At 45.7% G+C, this 19308-nt stretch overlaps 4 protein-coding genes and 2 pseudogenes across 7 annotated transcripts; 4 read left to right on the top strand and 2 right to left on the bottom strand.

Moving 5' to 3' along the window:
* Nucleotides 1-1922: 1922 nt before the first annotated feature.
* Nucleotides 1923-3092, top strand: LOC108133515 (S-phase kinase-associated protein 1 pseudogene; annotated as a pseudogene).
* Nucleotides 3093-3625: 533 nt separating this feature from the next.
* LOC108133517 (S-phase kinase-associated protein 1 pseudogene) lies at nucleotides 3626-4587 on the top strand (annotated as a pseudogene).
* An 825-nt stretch (nucleotides 4588-5412) lies between these two features.
* Nucleotides 5413-9753, top strand: LOC108133508 (adenylyl cyclase X E). Its single transcript, XM_017253457.3, has 11 exons — nucleotides 5413-5571; nucleotides 5627-5767; nucleotides 5819-5966; nucleotides 6022-6484; nucleotides 6535-7476; nucleotides 7537-7783; nucleotides 7851-7940; nucleotides 7999-8267; nucleotides 8332-8738; nucleotides 8793-8966; nucleotides 9028-9753. The coding sequence occupies exons 1-11, from the start codon at nucleotides 5488-5490 to the stop codon at nucleotides 9510-9512; spliced, it is 3450 nt and encodes a 1149-aa protein (XP_017108946.2). The 5' UTR covers nucleotides 5413-5487; the 3' UTR covers nucleotides 9513-9753.
* On the bottom strand, nucleotides 9509-14050 carry LOC108133511 (plasma membrane ascorbate-dependent reductase CYBRD1). 4 transcript variants are annotated; one of them, XM_070280235.1, is made up of 5 exons: nucleotides 13826-14050; nucleotides 12192-12417; nucleotides 10574-10783; nucleotides 10143-10506; nucleotides 9509-10062 (listed from the first exon to the last, which is right to left on the bottom strand). In XM_070280235.1, the coding sequence occupies exons 2-5, from the start codon at nucleotides 12340-12342 to the stop codon at nucleotides 9888-9890; spliced, it is 900 nt and encodes a 299-aa protein (XP_070136336.1). In that variant the 5' UTR covers nucleotides 12343-12417; nucleotides 13826-14050; the 3' UTR covers nucleotides 9509-9887. The 4 variants fall into 4 exon arrangements, with proteins under 4 accessions (XP_070136336.1, XP_017108952.3, XP_017108951.1 ...); XM_017253463.3 differs by lacking the exon at nucleotides 12192-12417; XM_017253462.3 differs by lacking the exons at nucleotides 12192-12417; nucleotides 13826-14050 and adding an exon at nucleotides 13167-13448.
* A 254-nt stretch (nucleotides 14051-14304) lies between these two features.
* Elp5 (Elongator complex protein 5) lies at nucleotides 14305-15622 on the top strand. Its single transcript, XM_017253465.3, has 3 exons — nucleotides 14305-14462; nucleotides 14547-15225; nucleotides 15283-15622. The coding sequence occupies exons 1-3, from the start codon at nucleotides 14414-14416 to the stop codon at nucleotides 15374-15376; spliced, it is 822 nt and encodes a 273-aa protein (XP_017108954.2). The 5' UTR covers nucleotides 14305-14413; the 3' UTR covers nucleotides 15377-15622.
* Nucleotides 15545-19258, bottom strand: oxt (Xylosyltransferase oxt). Its single transcript, XM_017253458.3, has 3 exons — nucleotides 18300-19258; nucleotides 18013-18173; nucleotides 15545-17829 (listed from the first exon to the last, which is right to left on the bottom strand). Exons 1-3 carry the CDS (start codon nucleotides 18997-18999, stop codon nucleotides 16051-16053), a joined length of 2640 nt encoding a protein of 879 aa, XP_017108947.2. The 5' UTR covers nucleotides 19000-19258; the 3' UTR covers nucleotides 15545-16050.
* Between the last annotated feature and the right edge of the window lie 50 nt (nucleotides 19259-19308).

Raw genomic sequence — 19308 nt, 5'->3', positions numbered from 1 at the left:
ATGTTTAAGATTTTTCATAGCAATCTTTTTTTGGCATATTTGGTAAGTAAAATACCTATGTAGTAATGAATTTCTGTAATTTACCATTACATTTTTTGTAATGTAAATGTAACTTACATGTATAATGTATGTAATTGTATAGACTGTCAATCGATATATCGATTAAAAACATGAACTAGTTCCACAGCTTTTAGTTCCAGTATTTTTGACGCTCATCTCTAATTAAGCCGTTACGAAAATTTTTGGTGACCGCCGGCCATTTTATAATTCGCAACCAGTTCAAGCGTGGGAAAAGTATAAATAGAAGGTCGCTTCCCTGAAATAAAGTTTTTTTTAATTATTATCTCTGCCATTTCTTAACCGATTTCGACGGGAGTGGTGTTAAACGATTCAGGATAACCGACCTAAGCGATTGATGCAAAAAAATTTTGAGATTTGTTACTTAAAAATTTGTTGGATGATTTTTGGGAATTTTTTTGCATCAATCGCTCAAATAGGTTCCTACGAGTCGTTTAAGACATTATTCATCAAAATCGGACGGTAAATAGCCAAGATACTATGTATTTTGAAAAAGGATTTCGGTGCAGCGACTCTCTATTTATACTTTTCCGACGCTTGAACTGGTTGCGAATTATAAAATGGCCGGCAGCACGGCGAACTTCGAGCTCTGCTCTTTCTCTTCAAAACAGAATGCGTTCAATGATTTAGGGTAGGAATTCACTTTATTAATATAAAAACCTTAACTTGGCTTAAACCTTTTTGACCAAAAACATTTTTTGGCCAATACAACTTTTTTTTTTTTTTAACCTATAATTTAGCTATTTTTATCCAATTTTAACATGAAGAGTCATAAAACGCAGAGGACCAAACCACAACGATCTGCATAAATGTATCCTTAAATAAAATACAATTTAAAGTTGTCTTACAATAAATAAATACAATTTAAGTTTCCTTAATAAACAAAAAGGACTTTTCTTATTTTCTAGTTAATTGTATGGGCTTTGTCTTAGTTTTTCAGGTGGTTTTCCTAGTTCTCCAGGATTTCAACAAGATTCTGTTTTTTCTTTTAATCTTCTGTCCAATGTCCTGCATGTTTCAGTGTTCCATTCATTATAACTGGTATCTGAAATAGTTAAAACATTAAATTATGACAAAAAGGCTATACGATTCCAATACCACTTACATTTTCTTTATAGCCGTTTGTCTAGATGTGTATTCTGAATATTTTATGCCGATCGGACATCAAAAATGGTATGAAAAATGACGTGGCAGCATTTATATACCTACATATATGTACATACATAGCTACTATCTAGTGTGTTAACACACATGGGGTCCTCACAGTTATGGAAACAGATGAAGCCATCTAGCTAGAGTCTATAAAATACGTGTCCTGATATTAAGTCGTCCTCTTTTACTCGGTAGCTGAAAATAAAAAGCATGAATGAATATATAAAAATGAATATCCAATTTCAACAATACTAACTTGGGTTGAAGACGGCAAAAATTGTATTCTTAAGGATGATAGACCCTGGGCTCTGCAGCTGAAATAGAAAGAATTATAATGCACACACTTTTTTAAATACACTTTTTTTTCAACAATAGGTATTACTTTACCACTTTGTAATTTTGTCCGGGGCCGTGGATACAAGGTTCTGTTTATGTTTTCCTTTTCGGCACGTCAGCGGAACCATTTCTTTCCTAAGCTCACCTCCAGATTATAATTCCTTTCGTCTTTTGTGGACAAATCTGCGTCGCGTCCTAAACAGAAAAAAAAATGGCGAATTTTTAAAACCACGTGTGTAGGCAAATGGAGGTGGAATAATGGAGAGTCTGTGTGTACTGTAGGAGGCTTATCTCTGGTGCTGTAAAGCGCATGATTATGTGTTGGATAACGTCAGATTCGGCATCCCTACTTTTATTGTTTTGTCAAATTTTGATAATCAAAAACTAAAATATCACACAAAAAAAAAGCTGCGCAGTTTTTTTTTATTCTGTTTTCTGTTTTTTTTTTCGCAGCAAACTATAATCGTTGAGGAAAATCAATCTTTGAATTGAAAATGCCGATCATCAAGCTGCAATCCTTCGACGGGAAGATCTTCGACACAGACATCGAAATTGTCAAGTGCTCCGGCACCATTAAGACCATGTTGGAGAGATGCGGCATGGAGGACGACGAAAACACCATTGTGCCGTTGCCCAACGTAAGCTCGACAATCCTACGCAAGGTTCTGGAGTGGGCCCGTTACCACAAGAACGACCCGAAGCCAAAAGAGGACGATGAGAGCAAGAACAGACCGATGCCAAAAGAGGGCTATGAGAGCAAGGTCGAGCGCACCGACGACATTATGCCGTGGGACGCCGACTTCCTCAAAGTGGACCAGGGCACTTTCTTCGAACTGACCATGGCGGCCAACTATCTGAACATCAAGGGCCTGCAGGAGCTCACGTGCAAGACTTTGGCCAACATGATCAAGGGCAAGACACCGGAGGAAATCCGATTGACCTTAAACATCAAGAAGGAAATCACGCCCGACGAGGAGGAGCAATTGCGCAACGAGAACGAGTGGTCCGAGGAGGTCGAAGTCTATCGCCCGAATCCCCATGACTAAATTCTGTATACCAGTTGAAGTACACAGAAGACACACAAAATAAGCTGCAGCTCCTAGTTCCTGCTTTCCCTAGATGGTAGATGCCACTCATTTCACATTCTACATATGAACCATTTTTTGTTAGTACATATATACATACATATACAAGCCGGTCGGATTCTATCACCCGAATCCCCATGACTAAATTCTGTGTACCAGTTGAAGTACACAGGAGTACACAGAACACACACAGAATAAGCTGTACCAAGACACGATTCTGCAGCTCCCTTACTTCCTGGTTTTCCTAGATGGTAGATGCCACTCATTTCACATTCTACATATGAACCATTTTTTGTTTGTATATATACAAGCCTCATATACTACTGATCTGTCAAGCGGGGTAACATTGAAGTACACACAAGTATGGAATTTATGAAAAACAGAAGTCTACTCATAAGAATTGCGATTACTTCAGCAAAATAAATAACATTTTTGGACGGTACCAAAAGGGCACCTTTCTTTTTTTATCTTCTTGGTGGAAAACCCCTTTAAGCAATGTTTTGAATGAGGAAAGTTGCTTCTGAGTTTCCTGAAAACGAAATGTTACTTTATATCATTGGCGGAGCTATGGGTAACGGAAAGAGACTTCAACTTTGTAATATATTTGACCGTCCGCAGTATCTCCTCCCTCTTTCTCTGGGATCGTTGATCCAAGTATCTGTGGCGCCAAACTTAACGTAACTTTAGTGTGGCCAGAAATAAACAAAATGGAAACCGCGAATTTAATGCTAGTGGCGCTTAATTCAAACTGACTGACTATCGATACTTAACAAGGTAGTCACCTTATCCGTTCCGCGACATCGTTGGGGACAAATTTTTATCGCGTCCTAAGCAAAAAAAAATGGAGAATTTTTAAAAAACACTTGTGTAGAAAAATGGAGATGGAATAATGGAAAGTCTGTGTGTACTTTTGAAGCATTATCTCTAGTGCTGTAAAGCTCATGACTATTTGTGCGATACCGTCAGATTCGGCAACACTAATCTTATCGTTTTATAAAAAAGTCGTAAAAAGATCTCACAAAAAAAAAAGCTGCGCAGTTCTTTTTATTCTGTTTTCTGTTTTTTTTCTTCGCAGCAAACTTTAATCGTTAAGAAAAATCATTCTTTGAACCGAAAATGCCGATCATCAAGCTGCAATCCTCCGACGGGGAGATCTTCGACACAGACATCGAAATTGTCAAGTGCTCCGGCACCATTACGAACATGTTGGAGGACTGCGGCATGGGGGACGACGAAAACGACATTGTGCCGTTGCTCAAAGTAAACTCTACTACCCTACGCAAGGTTCTGGAGTGGGCCCGTTACCACAAGAACGACCCGAAGCCAAGAGAGGACGATGAGAGTAAGGCCAAGCGCATCGACGACATCAAGTCGAGGGACGCCGAATTCCTCAAGGTGGACCGGGAGGCCCTCTTCGAACTGATCATGGCGGCCAACTATCTGGACATCAAGGACCTGCTGGAGCTCACGTGCAAGGCTGTGGCCGACATGATCAAGGGCAAGACACCGGAGGAAATCCGAATGATCTTCAATATCAGGAAGATGGATCAATTTCGCAAGGAGAACGAGTGGTCCGAGGAGAAGTAACCGGCCGGTCGGGCCGAATCCTATCGCACGAATCCCCATGACGAAATTCTGCGTACCAGTTGAAATACAGAAGACACACAGAAAAAGCTGCATCAAGACGATAAGAATTGATTCGGGGCGATAAGAATTGGCAGCGACTGCTGACTCCCTTAGTTGCCACTCAGTTCCCATTATACATACATATGAACCATTTTTTTTTTGTATTAATACAAGCCTCATATTCTGCTGATGATCTGTCAAGCGGGGTAACATTGTAGTACAAAAAACTATGGAATTTATGAAAAACAGATCTCTACTCATAAGAAATGGCTGTTACTTCACCAAAATAAATAATGTTCCTGGACTGCAATTTTTTTTTTTATCTTCTTGGTGGAAAATTTGTATAGCTCGTTTAGTACTTGGCAGGTTCGTAAAAGGTATACGTTCCAGAATACCATCATTTTTTATTAAAATCTTGCAACAAAAAATAAAACCCTTTTTCCAAATTTTTCCAAGACCATTACAAGTTGAGGAAAATTATTTACAGATTTTTCTGGTCCACCTACTAAAATCGAAAGGCACTAAAAAATATTTTGTCTCAGGATTTTAATGCAGAATGGTGGAGAATCGATCTAGAAATCGTTTAAGGTACTCCGCATAAGAGTCGGATCAAGATTGGGGAAGATATAGCCATCACTGTGGGCCCTATAGGGGAAAACACCATTTTCTAGGGATCCCATCACGAAAAATGGACAAAAAATTTAAAAAATATTTTGTCTTAGGATTTTGATGCAGAATGGTGGATAATCGATCTGGAAATCGTTTAAGGTACTCCGCTGGAGAATCGGATCAAGATTAGGGAAGATATAGCCATCACCGTGGGCCCTATAGGGGAAAACCCCATTTTCTAGGGATCCCATCAGGAAAAATGGACAAAAAATTTAAAAAATATTTTGTCTTAGGATTTTGATGCAGAATGGTGGAGAATCGATCTAGAAATCGTTTAAGGTACTCCGCTTGAGAATCGGTTGAGAATTGGGGAAGATATAGCCATCATTGTGGGTCCTATAGGCGAAACCCCCATTTTCAAGGGATCACATTACAAAAACCATAGATTTTATATCTCCTTGTTTTTAAATTTCAGGTACTAAGAGTACTATTAGTAAATGATAATTGTTGATATTTTGTGAGAAAAAGGTTCAGTTTACATTTGCGTCAAAACATAATAGCCGAACATAATTTTCGAAATTTTTATATCTGCGAGGTCGCAATGAAAGCTAAAGCCGTTAAAGATGAAGTGTTGGACTTTCACTCGTTGACCAGGATCCGGGGCTTGGAATGGTTGGAGCTACGGGTAGACCTTAGTATCATCTAAACGTATGTATTTGAAAATGTTTCTCGATTTTCAGAAAAAATGTAGAGACTTGAAGTTGGAAGGAATTGTGGATCGCCACCGAGTACGCTCTGCTGTATTTAATTTTACTCGATTTATTATATTTATGGAAATGTTGTTGGCTTCTCATATTATAATGGCGGTTGTCATGATAAAGGTTTGAAATCTTGTGGAATTTTAAACTGTTACTCATATAACCTTTTTTTAGGATCTGGAACTGATTACTCTGCTGCCCGAAATGATATTGATGGTCATTATGCCACTTTTTTTGATGTTAAGCCTTCGAGACAATGAAACCTACTACATCATCCACTTTATCTGCAGTTGGGTTACGGGGCTCTTGCTTTCTTTAATGGGTAGATTGGGTAGAACACTAAAAGTATTCGCAATCCCTGACCCTCTCATCCACAGACATTGTAGTGGTCATTTGTCAGAAGCCACGGTTTCCGGTGGTACCATGCTACGATCATCTAGTACTTCTCTCGGTCTACACGATGCTGCCCATTGCCTACCAGGGCTACAATAGTGTCTATCTCGGCGCGGCAGTATCCATGATCTATATCACCTATGTTGCCTGGTCGGTCGACACCAGGGAATCATCAGTGGCTGCGCTCATTGCATATGCATCGTACCTATTTTTTATCAACCTGGTTCTGGTATTTTTTGTTTGCGCCAGGGAGTATAGGTTTTTACGGGTCATACTGACACGGTATCAGATGGTCTTCCAGAACTTGGCTCTAAAGGCGGTCATGAAGAAAGAGAAGGACCTGCTGGAGTCCATTCTTCCACGTACCATGGTGCGTACCCTTCAAGAGGATGTCAAGAGCCGTCTCCAAGACGACGATGACTTTCCACGTCGTAGTTCCTTTACACGGTGAGTAGCCTCTTCACAAGGATGCTCATCCCAAAGTATAACTCTCACAGAAAACTATTCATCGAGCCCTTCCCGGAAGTTTCCATTCTGGTAGCGGACATGGTAAACTATACGTATCTAACCACGACTTTGGAGGTGTCTGATCTGGTGGAGATCCTGCACGAGCTATTCGTCAACTATGACTTGGCAGCCAAAAAAAATAGGTCGCTTCGCATAAAGTTCCTGGGCGATGCCTACAACTGTGTAGCTGGCATCCCCGTCTTCTTTCCCAACCACGCCAATAGCTGCGTGGACCAGGCTCTGGAGATGATCAGTATTACGAAGGACCTGAGCCACCGGCGCCATTTGAGCATCAATCTGCGCATCGGAGTGCACTCCGGAGAGTTGCTGGCGGGGATCATCGGGCGGATTAGGTGGCAGTTCGACATCTGGTCGAAGGACGTCGATATCACCAATCGCCTGGAAGGATCTGGACGTCCCGGAATGGTGCACGTGTCGGCGCGGACGTTGAGGCTGCTGGACGATCAGTATTTGTTCGAGGAGGGCACCGAACAGGCCAGGCAGGACCCGATTTTGAAAAAGGCACAGGTCCACACATACCTAATCAGCGGACGAGTGAGCGACCATGATTTTGAATTTTCGGATCCGGAGGAAGAGGTCGTCAGCAGCTCCTCGGTAACCTCATATCGCTTCAGCCTGGGCGACATTTACGATGACATCGAGACGAAGACGATGCGCGAAATGGTCCACGAGGTGGAGAAACTGCCAGTTGGACGAGACGACCTATGCAACTGCACCGACAGGAGCGATGCCATTGAAAAGCTTACCGAACGGTTTATGTTCAACGGACAGGTGCACTTCCTTATTCCGGTATTTCGCAGCTGGAAGCGGGAGAAGAGGTTCCACAACCAACCGGACTATCTTATCACGTACAGCATGACGCTGATGTTCCTGGCTGGGCTGGTAATATTTCTAATGGGCATTGTCGACGGGTAAGTGCTCTGCGGGAACACAGAAGCATTCTTCTAACCAAGAATTCTTCTGCCACGCAGCACCAGTACTGAGCGCCTACCGGTATTTTTTGGTTTGCTGGTGGCTCTGTTTCTCTTGTGTTTGGTAGCCGTCTACAAGAAGCTGTGGCTCCAAACCCAGCGAAACCCCGCATCGGAATATCCCACGGCCTTCTTCAGCTTGTGCCTCTTTAAGCTTTCCCAGCTCGCGGAGTATGCTTGGTACTTTCGGTCGGCACTCGTCATTCAAGGAGTGATCCTTCTCTACTTTCTGGCGACTTTGCGAGTGGTGGGTATCTATTAGTAGTGTTAATTCCATGGTGTCTTACATAATATCTATGACTAATACATTGCAGTATTCCTGTGACATTGCCCAGCTGGAGGTGGACATTATCGTGACCAATCTAGTGAATGAAAATCCTATAAGCACTTGCTTTATGCCCTGGGTATGTCCCACTTTCAGAATCCTCTTTAAATGCTAAGTCCTGGGTTGTGTCCCCGCAGTCTGTGACCTATGGCGTAACGATAATACTCTTCCTCCTTCTCATCATTGACGGATTTCCGTTCTTCCTTACGCTGATAGTGAGTGCCATTCTGGTGGCCTCCCACTTCTGCACCATCCACACCTTCTACGGGCTGGCCTTCGAGCGCTCGGAATCCACCGTCGAGGGACTGAGGTCGGATTACGCCCACACGTGGTACCTGTTAACCTTTTTTGTAATTTATGCGCTCCTGGGACGTCACATGGCTTACATCAAGAAGTCCTGTTTTTTGTACGTATCCACACATTTTTAAAAGGTTTACCCACTAAAGGGGATACTAAATCTATCCTTGCAGCATGCGCCTCAGGTACGAGGAAAAGATGAAGGAAACCACCTATAGGACCCACTCGATAAAGATCATCATGGCCAACATGCTGCCCTCGCATGTGGCCGAGGTTTTTAAGGAACGCCAGCGCCACGATGAGCTCTACTATGAGAACTTTGACAAGGTGGCCGTGATGTTCGCCACCATAGAGCAGGGTGTGGAGGACGTGATGGGTCTGCGAGCACTGCACGAGTTCATTTGCTTCTTCGACGATCTACTCGCCACCTACCAGAATAAGTACAAAATCGAAAAGATAAAGGTGATGGGCTGGACGTACATGGTGGCCTGTGGCTTGGAGGTAGACCACAGCGCGGATCCACCGCTACACATTCCAGAGCTGTCCGAGCTAAGCTCCGAGTCTCGACGGCGCTCCACCGGTAGCTTTGACTTCAATCCTTCTCACTGACCATTACAATTGTGGTTTTTTTCAGTGAGCTTTCGATTGGGGTCAATTGAGTCGGGTAATGCTTCCTCAGAGCACACCCAGTCCAAATGGGATCACGATGAGGACGATATGGCAGTCGTTGTGATGGCAGATTTTGCTCTGGGCCTGCTGCGGGTAATGCGGAAGATTGAGGATGCCCTGAAGGGTAACCTTAAAATAGGTAAGTCTTTAAATCTTAATCATAAATCAGGAATCTTAATTTTAAAAAACCCCCCTTTTAGGCATCGCACACGGTTCCGTAATGGCCGGCGTGGTAGGACTATCAAAGCCCTACTACGACATCTGGGGACACACCGTCAACATGGCCTCCCGAATGACCACCACCGGAGTTCTCAACGAAATCCACGTAACCCTGGGTACTGCATTCGTTCTGCGGCGCTTCAATATTCGCTGCAACTACCGTGGAATGACATTTGTAAAGGGATTGGGAGAGGTGCCCACTTTCTTGGTTGGTTTGAATGAAGACCTCGAGTTCCAGCCCAACCACAATCCAGATCCAAACCACAGCGACGACATGCTTTTTGAAAAACTAAGCCTGAGATTCGCGCCCAGCTTCGTTGGCACTTATTCGCCCAGCTCGGGAGTTGGCTTAGATGAGGGGATGGAGGAGTTGGATGAGGAGTTGGGCGAGGAGTTGGATGGAGTCGAGTCGAAGGAGACAGAACGTCTGACTGGGGGGAGTATTAGCTGTGAGGGTGAATGTTAGTGTTACGAGTTTATTTAAACGTACAATATTTTAACACAAAACGATAATAAAGCATAGTTGGTACTGTTTACAGCATAAATATGTTCTTGAGGTTAAGCACGTTAAGTTTGAGCACTCGCGTTGCACCCGTTTTCGATGCAGGTATACGTATGTGGATAGATCGAGGTTATACATAGTCATTAATTTATCTATTTTCTACAGAAAGAAACAATCATCTCGACGAATACAACAACAGGTATCCCCGATGTCTCAAAAAAGCACCATCCATGGGATCAGGTTCCAGTTTCGTTTGGTTTTCGGTTTGTGGTTGGTTTTGTGCACAGAGTTTGGCGTCCAAGTAAGTACTGCAGCTGGCAGGGGATCCAAATAGATTCCTTACTCGTTGGCCGAGCTCGAGGTGAGAAGGGCCGTGTCCTCGGGAATGGGCTTGCGCTTATACGAAGGTTCGGTGGCCAGATAGACGACTAGGGCGCCGAATACCACGTAGAGAACTCCAATAACATTGGCCAGGAGACCGGCAGGCGGCAGAGTAGAATAGGGTGGATTGGTGCTGCAAAATTGTGGGATTTGATGTATGATATTCCTGAAGCTTATAATATTCCTAGCCATCATTCAATCCCAGATACTTACATGGCAAAGATAGCCTTCTCGGTGATTCCCATGAGGGCACTGGCAATCGCCAGCCCAAAGCCAAACAGACCAAAGTATATGTGGAGCGGCATCATCGCGATGCGGTAGTTCTCCCGCAGACCAGGAGCCAAGAAGGCCACGAAACCAGCCACATACTGAAGCGAGAATATGATCACCGCGGAGAGGCCCAGCCACGAGTGCAGAGAATACATATTTGGGATGGGCGGACTAGCCAGATTGTGGGAATCGAAGACCGTCTTCAGGGCAATCACGGTGAGAACGAAGGCGGCCAAGTGGATGCCGGCGTGGGTGAGCTTCAGAGTCTTCTTGCGCGTGGTGCGGAAGCCACGGTAGATGAGTATGGCTGTGGGATCGTCGCCAAAAATTGCAAATCAAAGTCCAAGTGGCGCTCCTTCCTTTGCCCTACTTACAGTTGCCGTACAGGTAGATGAAGCCGATCGTCATGAAAAGCGGATGCCAGTTAAACTCCAGCTTGGGATTGGATGTCCCGCCCAGGCCGCCAAAGTGTTGGCCAATCCAGGTGCCCACCAGAACGATCATGGTCAAGCCCACCAGCTGCGTCAGCACATAGAGCACCTTGAAGTTTATGAGCGCCGGATCCATGTTGGTTTTGTTGCTGCCTAAAGTGCGGAGAACATAATGAGTTCAGAGTACCTCCCATGGGCATTTCTTCCACTATCATCTATCTAATCTACCGATATAGATTTCAGAAGGCCCAAAAGTAGAGTACTCTTCACAAACACATGTAATTGGTTTATGGTTTATCGCCTTTTCTCGGTGACTTGAGATTAAAATAGCCTCGAAAAGTTACTGATTACAGACGATTATGCTGCTAAAATAATAGTTTATGGCCAAAATTGTAAGTAAACCCCCTTGAACTCATTAGCTTCCGTTTGATTCGATCTGGATTACAGGAAACAACTGTTCCTTGGGGGAAAAATAGTCTGACGGTTGCGAGATCCAAACATATCAGCTATCATGTTTCATATTTATGGGGAAAGCCTGTTCGCAGGCCCTCGAGAGGCCTAATTTGGCTAATTCAGCGTAAACATTTTTGTTTGTTTACTTGGAACTGGTGTGTGTGTTCGCCAATGAAGGGTTATTCTATATTTTATCTGTCTAACCGGGACTGCGGCCGGAAAATGTTATCAGTCGGTCCTCCACATAGAGAGACCATCTGATATTAATAGCTTTAAATAGCATCTGAGGCGTGTACCTGGTGTGGCGATGATGTGGTGTGTGGTATGTCGATGACACATTAAATAAATTAAATTCCTCGCGAAATTCGGCGGGTAATGAGAGTGCCCCTAGAACCCAAAAAAGGTCATTGAATAATTAGGCTGAGATGGGCTTAAATTTCTAACGAGCCCCCCATTCAATTATCCAATAGGTCATCAAAGATGGTCTCCTCCATTTAGCCTCTTTGAGACCCGATACATACATATATTTTATGCGCTGGGCAAGGGAATTTAATTGGCACATTAATTGCGATTATGACTCTTAATTATTACGGGTAAGTGGGCGTGTCAGCAGCAGCAGTGCCGGCCACCAAAGCGTTGCAGCAGATCGTGCGCAAAATTTGAAAAGAAACAACAAAGTCTACAACAAAGCCCAGCACACAGAAAGTAAAAACCCGAGCGGGGTAAGATGACGACCGGACTGATGACTTTGGAAAAGCGTAAAAAATTCGAAGACAGCAAAAGTGAAATAAATAAAGCAAGTCAATAGTGTGTGTCTGTGTGTTGTCTGGAAAACTGAAGTGAAACCTGGCTCGGTGCGAGTCGTGATGCGCCTCCGAAGGGGGAGGCAGTGCATCACTCTTTCTCTCCCATTCCCATTCCCAGTCGGCGTGTATGCGTTTTGCCACAACTTTTACTAAAACTAAACACGGCTAGCTCGGCTGGCTTGGCTTGGTCGACTTGGTCGGCTGTCAGCAATTGATTTTACTTTGCACTAATCAAACTTGAAGCCAAATCCAATGCCATTCACTGTCTACCTGTTGCAGGTGTGCTGCTTATGGTGGTGTACCTTTGTCGGCGGCCAGTTCAATGCCTGCAATGGTTGTTGTTCCTGCTGGTTTCACTTGTTCTGCTGCCGCTTCTGTACCGGCGGCAGGTGCCACTTCTGGTGATGCCTCTCCATTTGTTACCGCGATCACTGTCGTTGCCGTGGACACCATGGTGGGGGCGGCTGATTCTATTGTGGGTGCGGCCTGTTGCTCCTCGCCGGGTTTCGCCTGCTCCACGTCCGCGTCCTTCGACATTGTTGGGTGCTGGTTAGCGCTGGTTAATCAATAATTTGCAAAACTACACATGCAATGGCAACTTAATTGCCGAAAGACACAGCTAATCTAGGCTAATTAACGTCACCCACGAATCCACTAACTACAACAGACGAACAGCAACCGCTCAACCGCTAAACTACAACCGAACACTTCGACGTGCCAGGCGCGAATGATGGCCAGGCTCCACGGAGGGCAGCACCACATCGTCGCGAATATTCTCCAGGTGGTGTCCGGGTCCGGGCACACACCACGATCTTAACCCGGTTCGTACATGCATTACCGGTTCGTGGTTGCGATTGGGAGAGTTAAACTTTAGAGTCGCAGAGCCGCCACCCACTTCTCTCAGAAAAAGCTTTTTCCAACTCGCTTCGGGCCATTTCTCGCATGCGATAATGACTTTTTTTTTCTGTTTGTGGACTCCACCAGGGGTGAATGGTTGGAGGGGGGTGTGTATTGTGGTTGGGTGGGTGCCAAGCATTGCTGGTTAGTATGCCAGACCAGGATATGCCTTTTAGGTGGGAGGTGGGGCTTAGACTTGAGCAAAATGCGTCTTTTTTTATACATATTCTTTTTTTATACATATTATACATATTCATATTTTTATACATATTTTTACACATATTGCGTCTTTATTTATACATATTCCTTGCCTATTGAGGCTTGAGCCACTGCACTGCATGACAATTGCGACTCTGACATTATCGCTGCTGATTGCTTACCCAGGGAGAATAACATGGCGAAAACTGGATGCTTCTGCTCTGCTCAGATAATGGAATGGTTTAGTACTGATTCCACGCTATCTTTATCACTCAATAGCACTTTTTGGGGCTATGACGTGGGGGGTTTTTCACAAATTTTATTGGATTTTCGGGGGACTGACGTCGTTACTTGTTGAACCGAGTGCCTTGAATGCAGGAAGCTGCGGCTTCCATATGGAGGAAAAGCGGTGAAAATGTCTGCAAAGGCTGTGTGGGCGGTGAAAGCCCAGCAAAACCCTCCAACCTCCACCACCCCCTATGGCCCAAACGAGAGCTTTTGGTTAGCAAGCTCCAAAACAGTCAGAATGCAACAGGGACGGGCTTAGAATTCTCAACAGGGATAATACTACAAAGATGTTTTAAAAGGTTAGACATTAAAAAACCATATTTGGAGAAGAAAGAAAACATTTTTACGAGAGGTTCAGAACCCCTTTTAGCTACGTCTATGGTTATTCCATTGCACACACACACACACATCAACAAAGAACCACCTGTTGGATATTAATGATGGAGAAACCCGAGTTCCCTTCACTTTCTAACTTATTAGTTTTATTTTACTAAAGAACAGTTAAACGTGGCGGAAACTAAAAATACCAACATACAATATGGTAACAACTTACAGGTAACGGTATTCGATGATATATATTTTTCAAATACCTATGAAATCCTCAGGTATTTTTAAAAACAATTTTGTTTTTAAAACTCCAGAAGATAGTTTATTATACTAATTATATTCTAATATTCATTGATATCACATTTATAAGCAAGATAAGGCTGAGAACAATCACTTTTATGATTAACGGTGAAACTTAATACCCTTGCGGATTGTTTTGTTTACTCGATTGGAAAAACACAGCAAGAAGAAGAGCGCATGCTTATTGTGAACAAGGTGGCCGCCGATATAAATTCACAATGGCTAGAAATGGCTAAAAAGAAGCCAATGAATGGCTACACCAGAAACATTGTCTTAAAGAATAATCGGTCAATAATTCTATATCTCTTATCAATATATTTTGATTATTATTTTTATTTATCGTCTTAGAAAGATAATTATACCCAAATAACAGGCGGCTAAGCTTCGATAAATGTACCATTCACAATAGCCAAATTTGACGAGAAAAAAGCCAAGCTGGCAGCACTGGCGTAAAGCTCGAATACAATTCAAAATAAATTAAATCGAAACCTAATGCCCTGCACCCCAAACCAAAATGCTCTCCAATCTCCTAGTGACCCAGCAAAAGGTGGTCCTGATAATCGGTGAGTCGAAAAGGTTATCCATCAAAGGTCACGAAAGTAACAGCCGCCTGGCATGGTTGCCTCTTCTTCCGAAAACCTAAATAGACGAGCTAAATCGGGAGCGCCTCGCGCCGAAGTTCATCGATGGCCTGTTGCATGAGCAGGGTCAGGAAGCAGACACCATCAAGGCCTTGCCCACGGGCGCCAATCTGAAGCACGTGTCCAGCTTCGATGCCCTGATCACCGAGTGCGCCAACAACAGTGTCACCGGCACCACAACCCAGCCGGGAGACGAGCAAGCAGTGGGTTCTCCGGCTGTCAAACCCACCGGATACAACGTCATCCTGCCTACCCTGGCCGACCTACTCTGCTACCAGCCGCCTGCCTTTATCTTCGGTTTCCTGAATCGCCTGCGTCGCTCCGAAGGGGTCCACCGCGTCTTTCTGTGGGCCTCTCCGAAGCACTTGCAGCACCCCGATGCCACCTATATCTTGGCCGGTTGCGAATACATTGCCGAGCTGGTGCTGCGCCTGGAAACGGAGACGCTTCTATCACTAATCTCTCGAAAGCCCGGCGGCGGCGTCACCAACAAACGCTACTCCTGCAAAGTGACCAAAAACGAGTTTCACGTAACGCCTCTGGACGGTGGGACGGCCGCAGCAGCACCCCAATTGTCTGCCGAGGAGGAGCAGACCCCCGAGCCGGTCGTTAACAGCACCTTTAAGATAGAGCTAGACGAGGACGAAGTGGTGGCCCGCAACGCCCTCACTTTGCCCTACGAACGGTGAGTATGAAAATGACCAGATAATCTCGATATATTCAAATGTGGAACCATTAACAGCGCCAGTGAACCGTCCGAGGGAAACATTATCTACACCCCTGATGCCGATGACGACTTTGATGAGGAGGACCCTGACGAGGACCTGTGCATCTAGGCAGTCGTCAGCCAAGAGCAGTCGGCGGCCGAACGGCAGTACAAACGTAGGGCTTTAAGTCAACTTAGGTCTAACCTCAAAAGCGATACCTGGACGTCCAGCACACTCCCCCCACCCAAACTCCCCCTAATGCAAATCAATTGGAATCTGTCGAAGATCGATCACATCTCTAGTACATGTAGAATTGCTCATTTATTTTTTGGATAACTTGATATGTGAAATAAACGCGAGAAATCGAAGAAGAAGTAACTTTGTTGATAAACCGATTCAATTGCTATCTGGTGTTGCCTTAACTTATGACTTAGTTAAGGAATTGCGTCTAGCTAACCTTATTTACAGTTAACCGGGGGAATATCCACGAGTGTCCATTTGGTGTCCAGTGCGTTGCATATTTACAAGGCGTTCGATCTTACTTATATCTAATATTCAAAATGCTATGTTTAAAATTATAATAAAAAAAAAAAAACACTGAAATTACAGGAGCGGATAAGAGGATCCGCTTCCAGTCTAGATGGCGCTTAGTTACAATTTGACATTTATCACAACAATCTATTAAAAAATTAATGGTAGGGAAGAAAACTATCTATAAAAATTGACTCTTCGAAAAGTATCTCTACCTGGCGAGTATTTACACTAAATAATTAATAACAATATGCATCGTTGGCAATCGTGGCTCATTTGAGCAGGGCATCCACATCACTCTTGGGATCGGGAGCCAGGGAGCTCCACGCCACATCGCTGCACAGCGGCAGCGACATCTCGGTATCAGCCTCCACCGCACAGCTCTCGCGCAGCTGAAAGAACTTGGCCACCAATCCATCAATCCAACTGTGCAGCTCTCGACCCACAAGCTTGCCCTTCGCCGTGGATTCCTCGCGTAGGGTGAACTGCTCATCGTCAGAGTGCAGGTGTTGCTGCCATTCCACGGGCAGCTCAAAGTCGTCGGGTAGCGCCACTGCCAGGCCTCCGTTAAGCTGCTCCGCCTCGGAAGATGTCTCTACGGGGTATCCTTTCCAGTAGGCCAGAGGCGATATCAAAAATTTCAGCTGCGCGTAGATGGAGCTGCGTCCTATTAGCTTCGCCGTCCAGATTCCGGGCGTGAGTGGTGGCTTTAGCAGCGTTTTCGAGTGGTTGATCACATCGCTGGCGGAGTCCTCGATATGGAGCTCATTAAAGTCCTGCAGGCGTCCCAACGGATCGATCCACAGCAGTGTCAGGTTGTAGGAGTGGGCAGCCCCTCCAGACTCGGCAGAGGCCTGGAGTGTGTAACTCAACAGGAGCTCGCTTTGGGGACCCAACATTTTGCCAAAGTTCCGAGCCACCTGTTCCTTTTGATCAAAATCCGTAGATACTTCAAAGTTCCGCAGCCTCTTGCTGAACCGGGCATTCCTCGCCAGCTTGCCATGCTGCACCGGGCGCACTCGTGTTTCCACATGCAATGGATTCCCAGCTGTTCCCCTAGCCCGGTAGCGTACCAGGAAGCCCTTGTACTGGTCACGGTGCAGGTAGTGTGTCAGTTCTATTAGCTCCAAGGGGTCGATCTTCAACTGCCGGGCAGACAATCGCATAACGCTATCGCCGATGCTCCTCGCCAGATCATTTCCCGACCCGTGGACATCCTCGTGATGGTAAATCGACTGCCAGTAGCCGTATAGGTTGGCATACTCGCTGGTGTAGGGACCGTAGAGCCACTCTTCCAGCTGCAGTAGTATGGCTTGGTTGATGATAGGCTCGAACTTTCGAGCGAAAAACAGAGACTTCTGCTCGGTGGCCTGCAGCCTGGACCAGTCTTCCGGCTTGAAATCATTTGGACTGCAGCCACACCAATCCACCACGTGCTTGTACTGGCACTTGCATCCCTGCTTCCGCTTCCAGTTGGTCACGTGCAGGTTATTGTCCACATAGCTGGTGCAGTGCTCGGTGTTCCTCAGGACGGTGTGGAAAAAGGATTCTGCCGGCAGCAGAGTGTGACGGAAGAGCTTCAGCAACGCCTGCAACAGCTCGTCATTCTCTCTCGGATGGGTGGCATAGACCACGAATGGCCGGGAGAGGGCAATCCAGTCACTGCCTCCGTCCACCTGAATCCCTGCCGGAAGCTTACGATCTCCTATTCTCCACATGTGAGTGTCACACTCCACAAAGGTTTTGTCCAAGCCCTGTTTCTGGATGAACTTCTGGGTTTCGCGGCCATGGCCCTTCACGAAATTCCTGCCCGGATTGGCGCTCAGAAAGTCCACTAGCTTGTCCAGAGTCTTTACTGGAAAATCGCTCTCGCTGAGGTTAATAACAAAGTCCCAATGCCAGTTCGAGCTGAGCAGGTCCTGCATGCACTGGAGCAGCATGGTGAGCAAAGAGGCTCCTCCCCAGATTGTGGAAAAGCGCTTCCTGGCCAGGCGAATGTTTGGGAACTTTGCCTCCAGTTCCAGCAATTTCCGATAAAGATAGTCTTGGCGCTGGGTCGGATAAGAGAGATAATTAAAATTAACTATACGACTTTTGCGAAAGTCTAGAAAATGGGTCATTAGAGCTGGATCGTGAAAATATATTCCCAGCTAGCGAAAGACCCACTTAAATAGTGCGGATTGGGGCAATTAATTGAGCGCACTTTAATTGCCCAGTTCCGGTCGTTGACCTACCTCGTCCACATGAATGTAATAAACGTGCTCCGGCGCATAGAGCGCCTTCAGCAATCGATGCACTTGACGCAGCGCTCGTCCATTGAGAGTCAGCAGAAATGCGATCCGCACGCGCTTGGCTCCCGGCGGTGCTGTTGTAGCTGCTACCTGGGCAGTAAATTCTGCGCAAAATGGACGTTTAAAGTTACTAAGACTCTCTCAGTAGAGATACTACATTAGTCACCTCAGACCCCATGTGGGCTTCAAAGGACTAATGAAATATCTCTCCAAATTCCAGCACTACTTACTGGCTATACCCGTCTCATAGATGTTCATAGCGTAGAAGCCTCCACAGATTTCCTTTCCATTGCCCAGACACTTGGTGTTGCAACTAGAGTCCGGCAGCTTAGCGGACGATGGTGGCGGGTCGAATCCGCAGAAGCATTCCCTCCCGTACTGAACTCCTGCGTACGGGTAGCCACTCTGAAGGCAAAGGTGCACGCAACTGCTTGGTGAATTGGATGTCTTGGAGCTGCTGTAGTATCCCGCAAGAATTCTTCGTTCCTTTTCGTCCTTGAAGCAGCCAAGGGACACGTTGGCCGTGTGGTTGCCCGCCGGGCAGCTACTACGAAGCTGGGGCGCATAGAAGCGACCCGCCTGGATGGCGCAGGCTGTGTGCGCGATATGTTCTCGGCAGTCTTTCGTTTTGGCGCGCTGTAACGCGGATATGGCCTCTTTGGCAAGAATGTCGCACTCTGGCTGGAAGCCCAGCTGGAGGGCGGTCAGCTTAGTCCTGGTGGGAGTCGGAGACTGCGGCCGGCTCTGGGCTTCAGCCTGAGGAGAGGGCGGATTGGCTGGCAGCTCGATCTCATCAGATCCGGAGCCACTGCCGCCGGCAATGTCCAGGGATTTGTACGCCAAGAACAGTTGGATGCCAACGATTAGCAGCAGCACGAGGAAGAAGGCGCGATAGCGACGTACCCACCGCGCCGACACCGATTGCTCCATGGTTATAGAAGGATGAGATTTGAAGTTCTCCAGCCACTAACACGGGGATGGGGTGCTCCTGTTTCTTCTGGTTGTGCGTGTAGACTGTGTTCCGTGATTGTATGTGGCCGCGAGGCGGGGTCATGTTTCGGTGTCTACTGCAGGCGGCTGGCTCATTAAGGTCCGTTCAGTTGGCTAATTGAAGACATCGTAACCGCGATTCATTAATTTTAATCTGAGGCACCCCCTATTCCTCTCGGATTTGTCGAATAACAGTGTCGATTCGACCGATTTTCAGTGTTGGCAAGCTCACTGAAGTGCAGTGCAGCA

Source organism: Drosophila bipectinata, chromosome 3L, assembly GCF_030179905.1.
Source record: "Drosophila bipectinata strain 14024-0381.07 chromosome 3L, DbipHiC1v2, whole genome shotgun sequence".
Classification (NCBI taxonomy): Eukaryota; Metazoa; Arthropoda; class Insecta; order Diptera; family Drosophilidae; genus Drosophila; species Drosophila bipectinata.
This window is presented reverse-complemented; position numbering and strand designations above follow the sequence as displayed.

What these genes read in the sequence shown, in the direction of transcription:
- LOC108133511 (XM_043213145.2), bottom strand. Translation starts at nt 12,426, where the DNA reads ATGTCGAAGGACGCGGACGTGGAGCAGGCGAAACCCGGCGAGGAGCAA. An exon ending in TGAACTGGCCGCCGACAAAG is followed by an intron (nt 10,784 to 12,191) that starts GTACACCACCAT and finishes TCCGCACTTTAG; the next exon opens with GCAGCAACAAAACCAACATG. An exon ending in GAGAAGGCTATCTTTGCCAT is followed by an intron (nt 10,063 to 10,142) that starts GTAAGTATCTGG and finishes ACAATTTTGCAG; the next exon opens with CACCAATCCACCCTATTCTA.
- Elp5 (XM_017253465.3), top strand. Translation starts at nt 14,414, where the DNA reads ATGCTCTCCAATCTCCTAGTGACCCAGCAAAAGGTGGTCCTGATAATC. An exon ending in AAAGGTGGTCCTGATAATCG is followed by an intron (nt 14,463 to 14,546) that starts GTGAGTCGAAAA and finishes AAACCTAAATAG; the next exon opens with ACGAGCTAAATCGGGAGCGC. An exon ending in CTCACTTTGCCCTACGAACG is followed by an intron (nt 15,226 to 15,282) that starts GTGAGTATGAAA and finishes AACCATTAACAG; the next exon opens with CGCCAGTGAACCGTCCGAGG.
- LOC108133508 (XM_017253457.3), top strand. Translation starts at nt 5,488, where the DNA reads ATGAAAGCTAAAGCCGTTAAAGATGAAGTGTTGGACTTTCACTCGTTG. An exon ending in GCTCTTGCTTTCTTTAATGG is followed by an intron (nt 5,967 to 6,021) that starts GTAGATTGGGTA and finishes TCTCATCCACAG; the next exon opens with ACATTGTAGTGGTCATTTGT. An exon ending in GTCTCGACGGCGCTCCACCG is followed by an intron (nt 8,739 to 8,792) that starts GTAGCTTTGACT and finishes GGTTTTTTTCAG; the next exon opens with TGAGCTTTCGATTGGGGTCA.
- oxt (XM_017253458.3), bottom strand. Translation starts at nt 18,999, where the DNA reads ATGGAGCAATCGGTGTCGGCGCGGTGGGTACGTCGCTATCGCGCCTTC. An exon ending in CTATGAGACGGGTATAGCCA is followed by an intron (nt 18,174 to 18,299) that starts GTAAGTAGTGCT and finishes CATTTTGCGCAG; the next exon opens with AATTTACTGCCCAGGTAGCA. An exon ending in ATTACATTCATGTGGACGAG is followed by an intron (nt 17,830 to 18,012) that starts GTAGGTCAACGA and finishes TATCCGACCCAG; the next exon opens with CGCCAAGACTATCTTTATCG.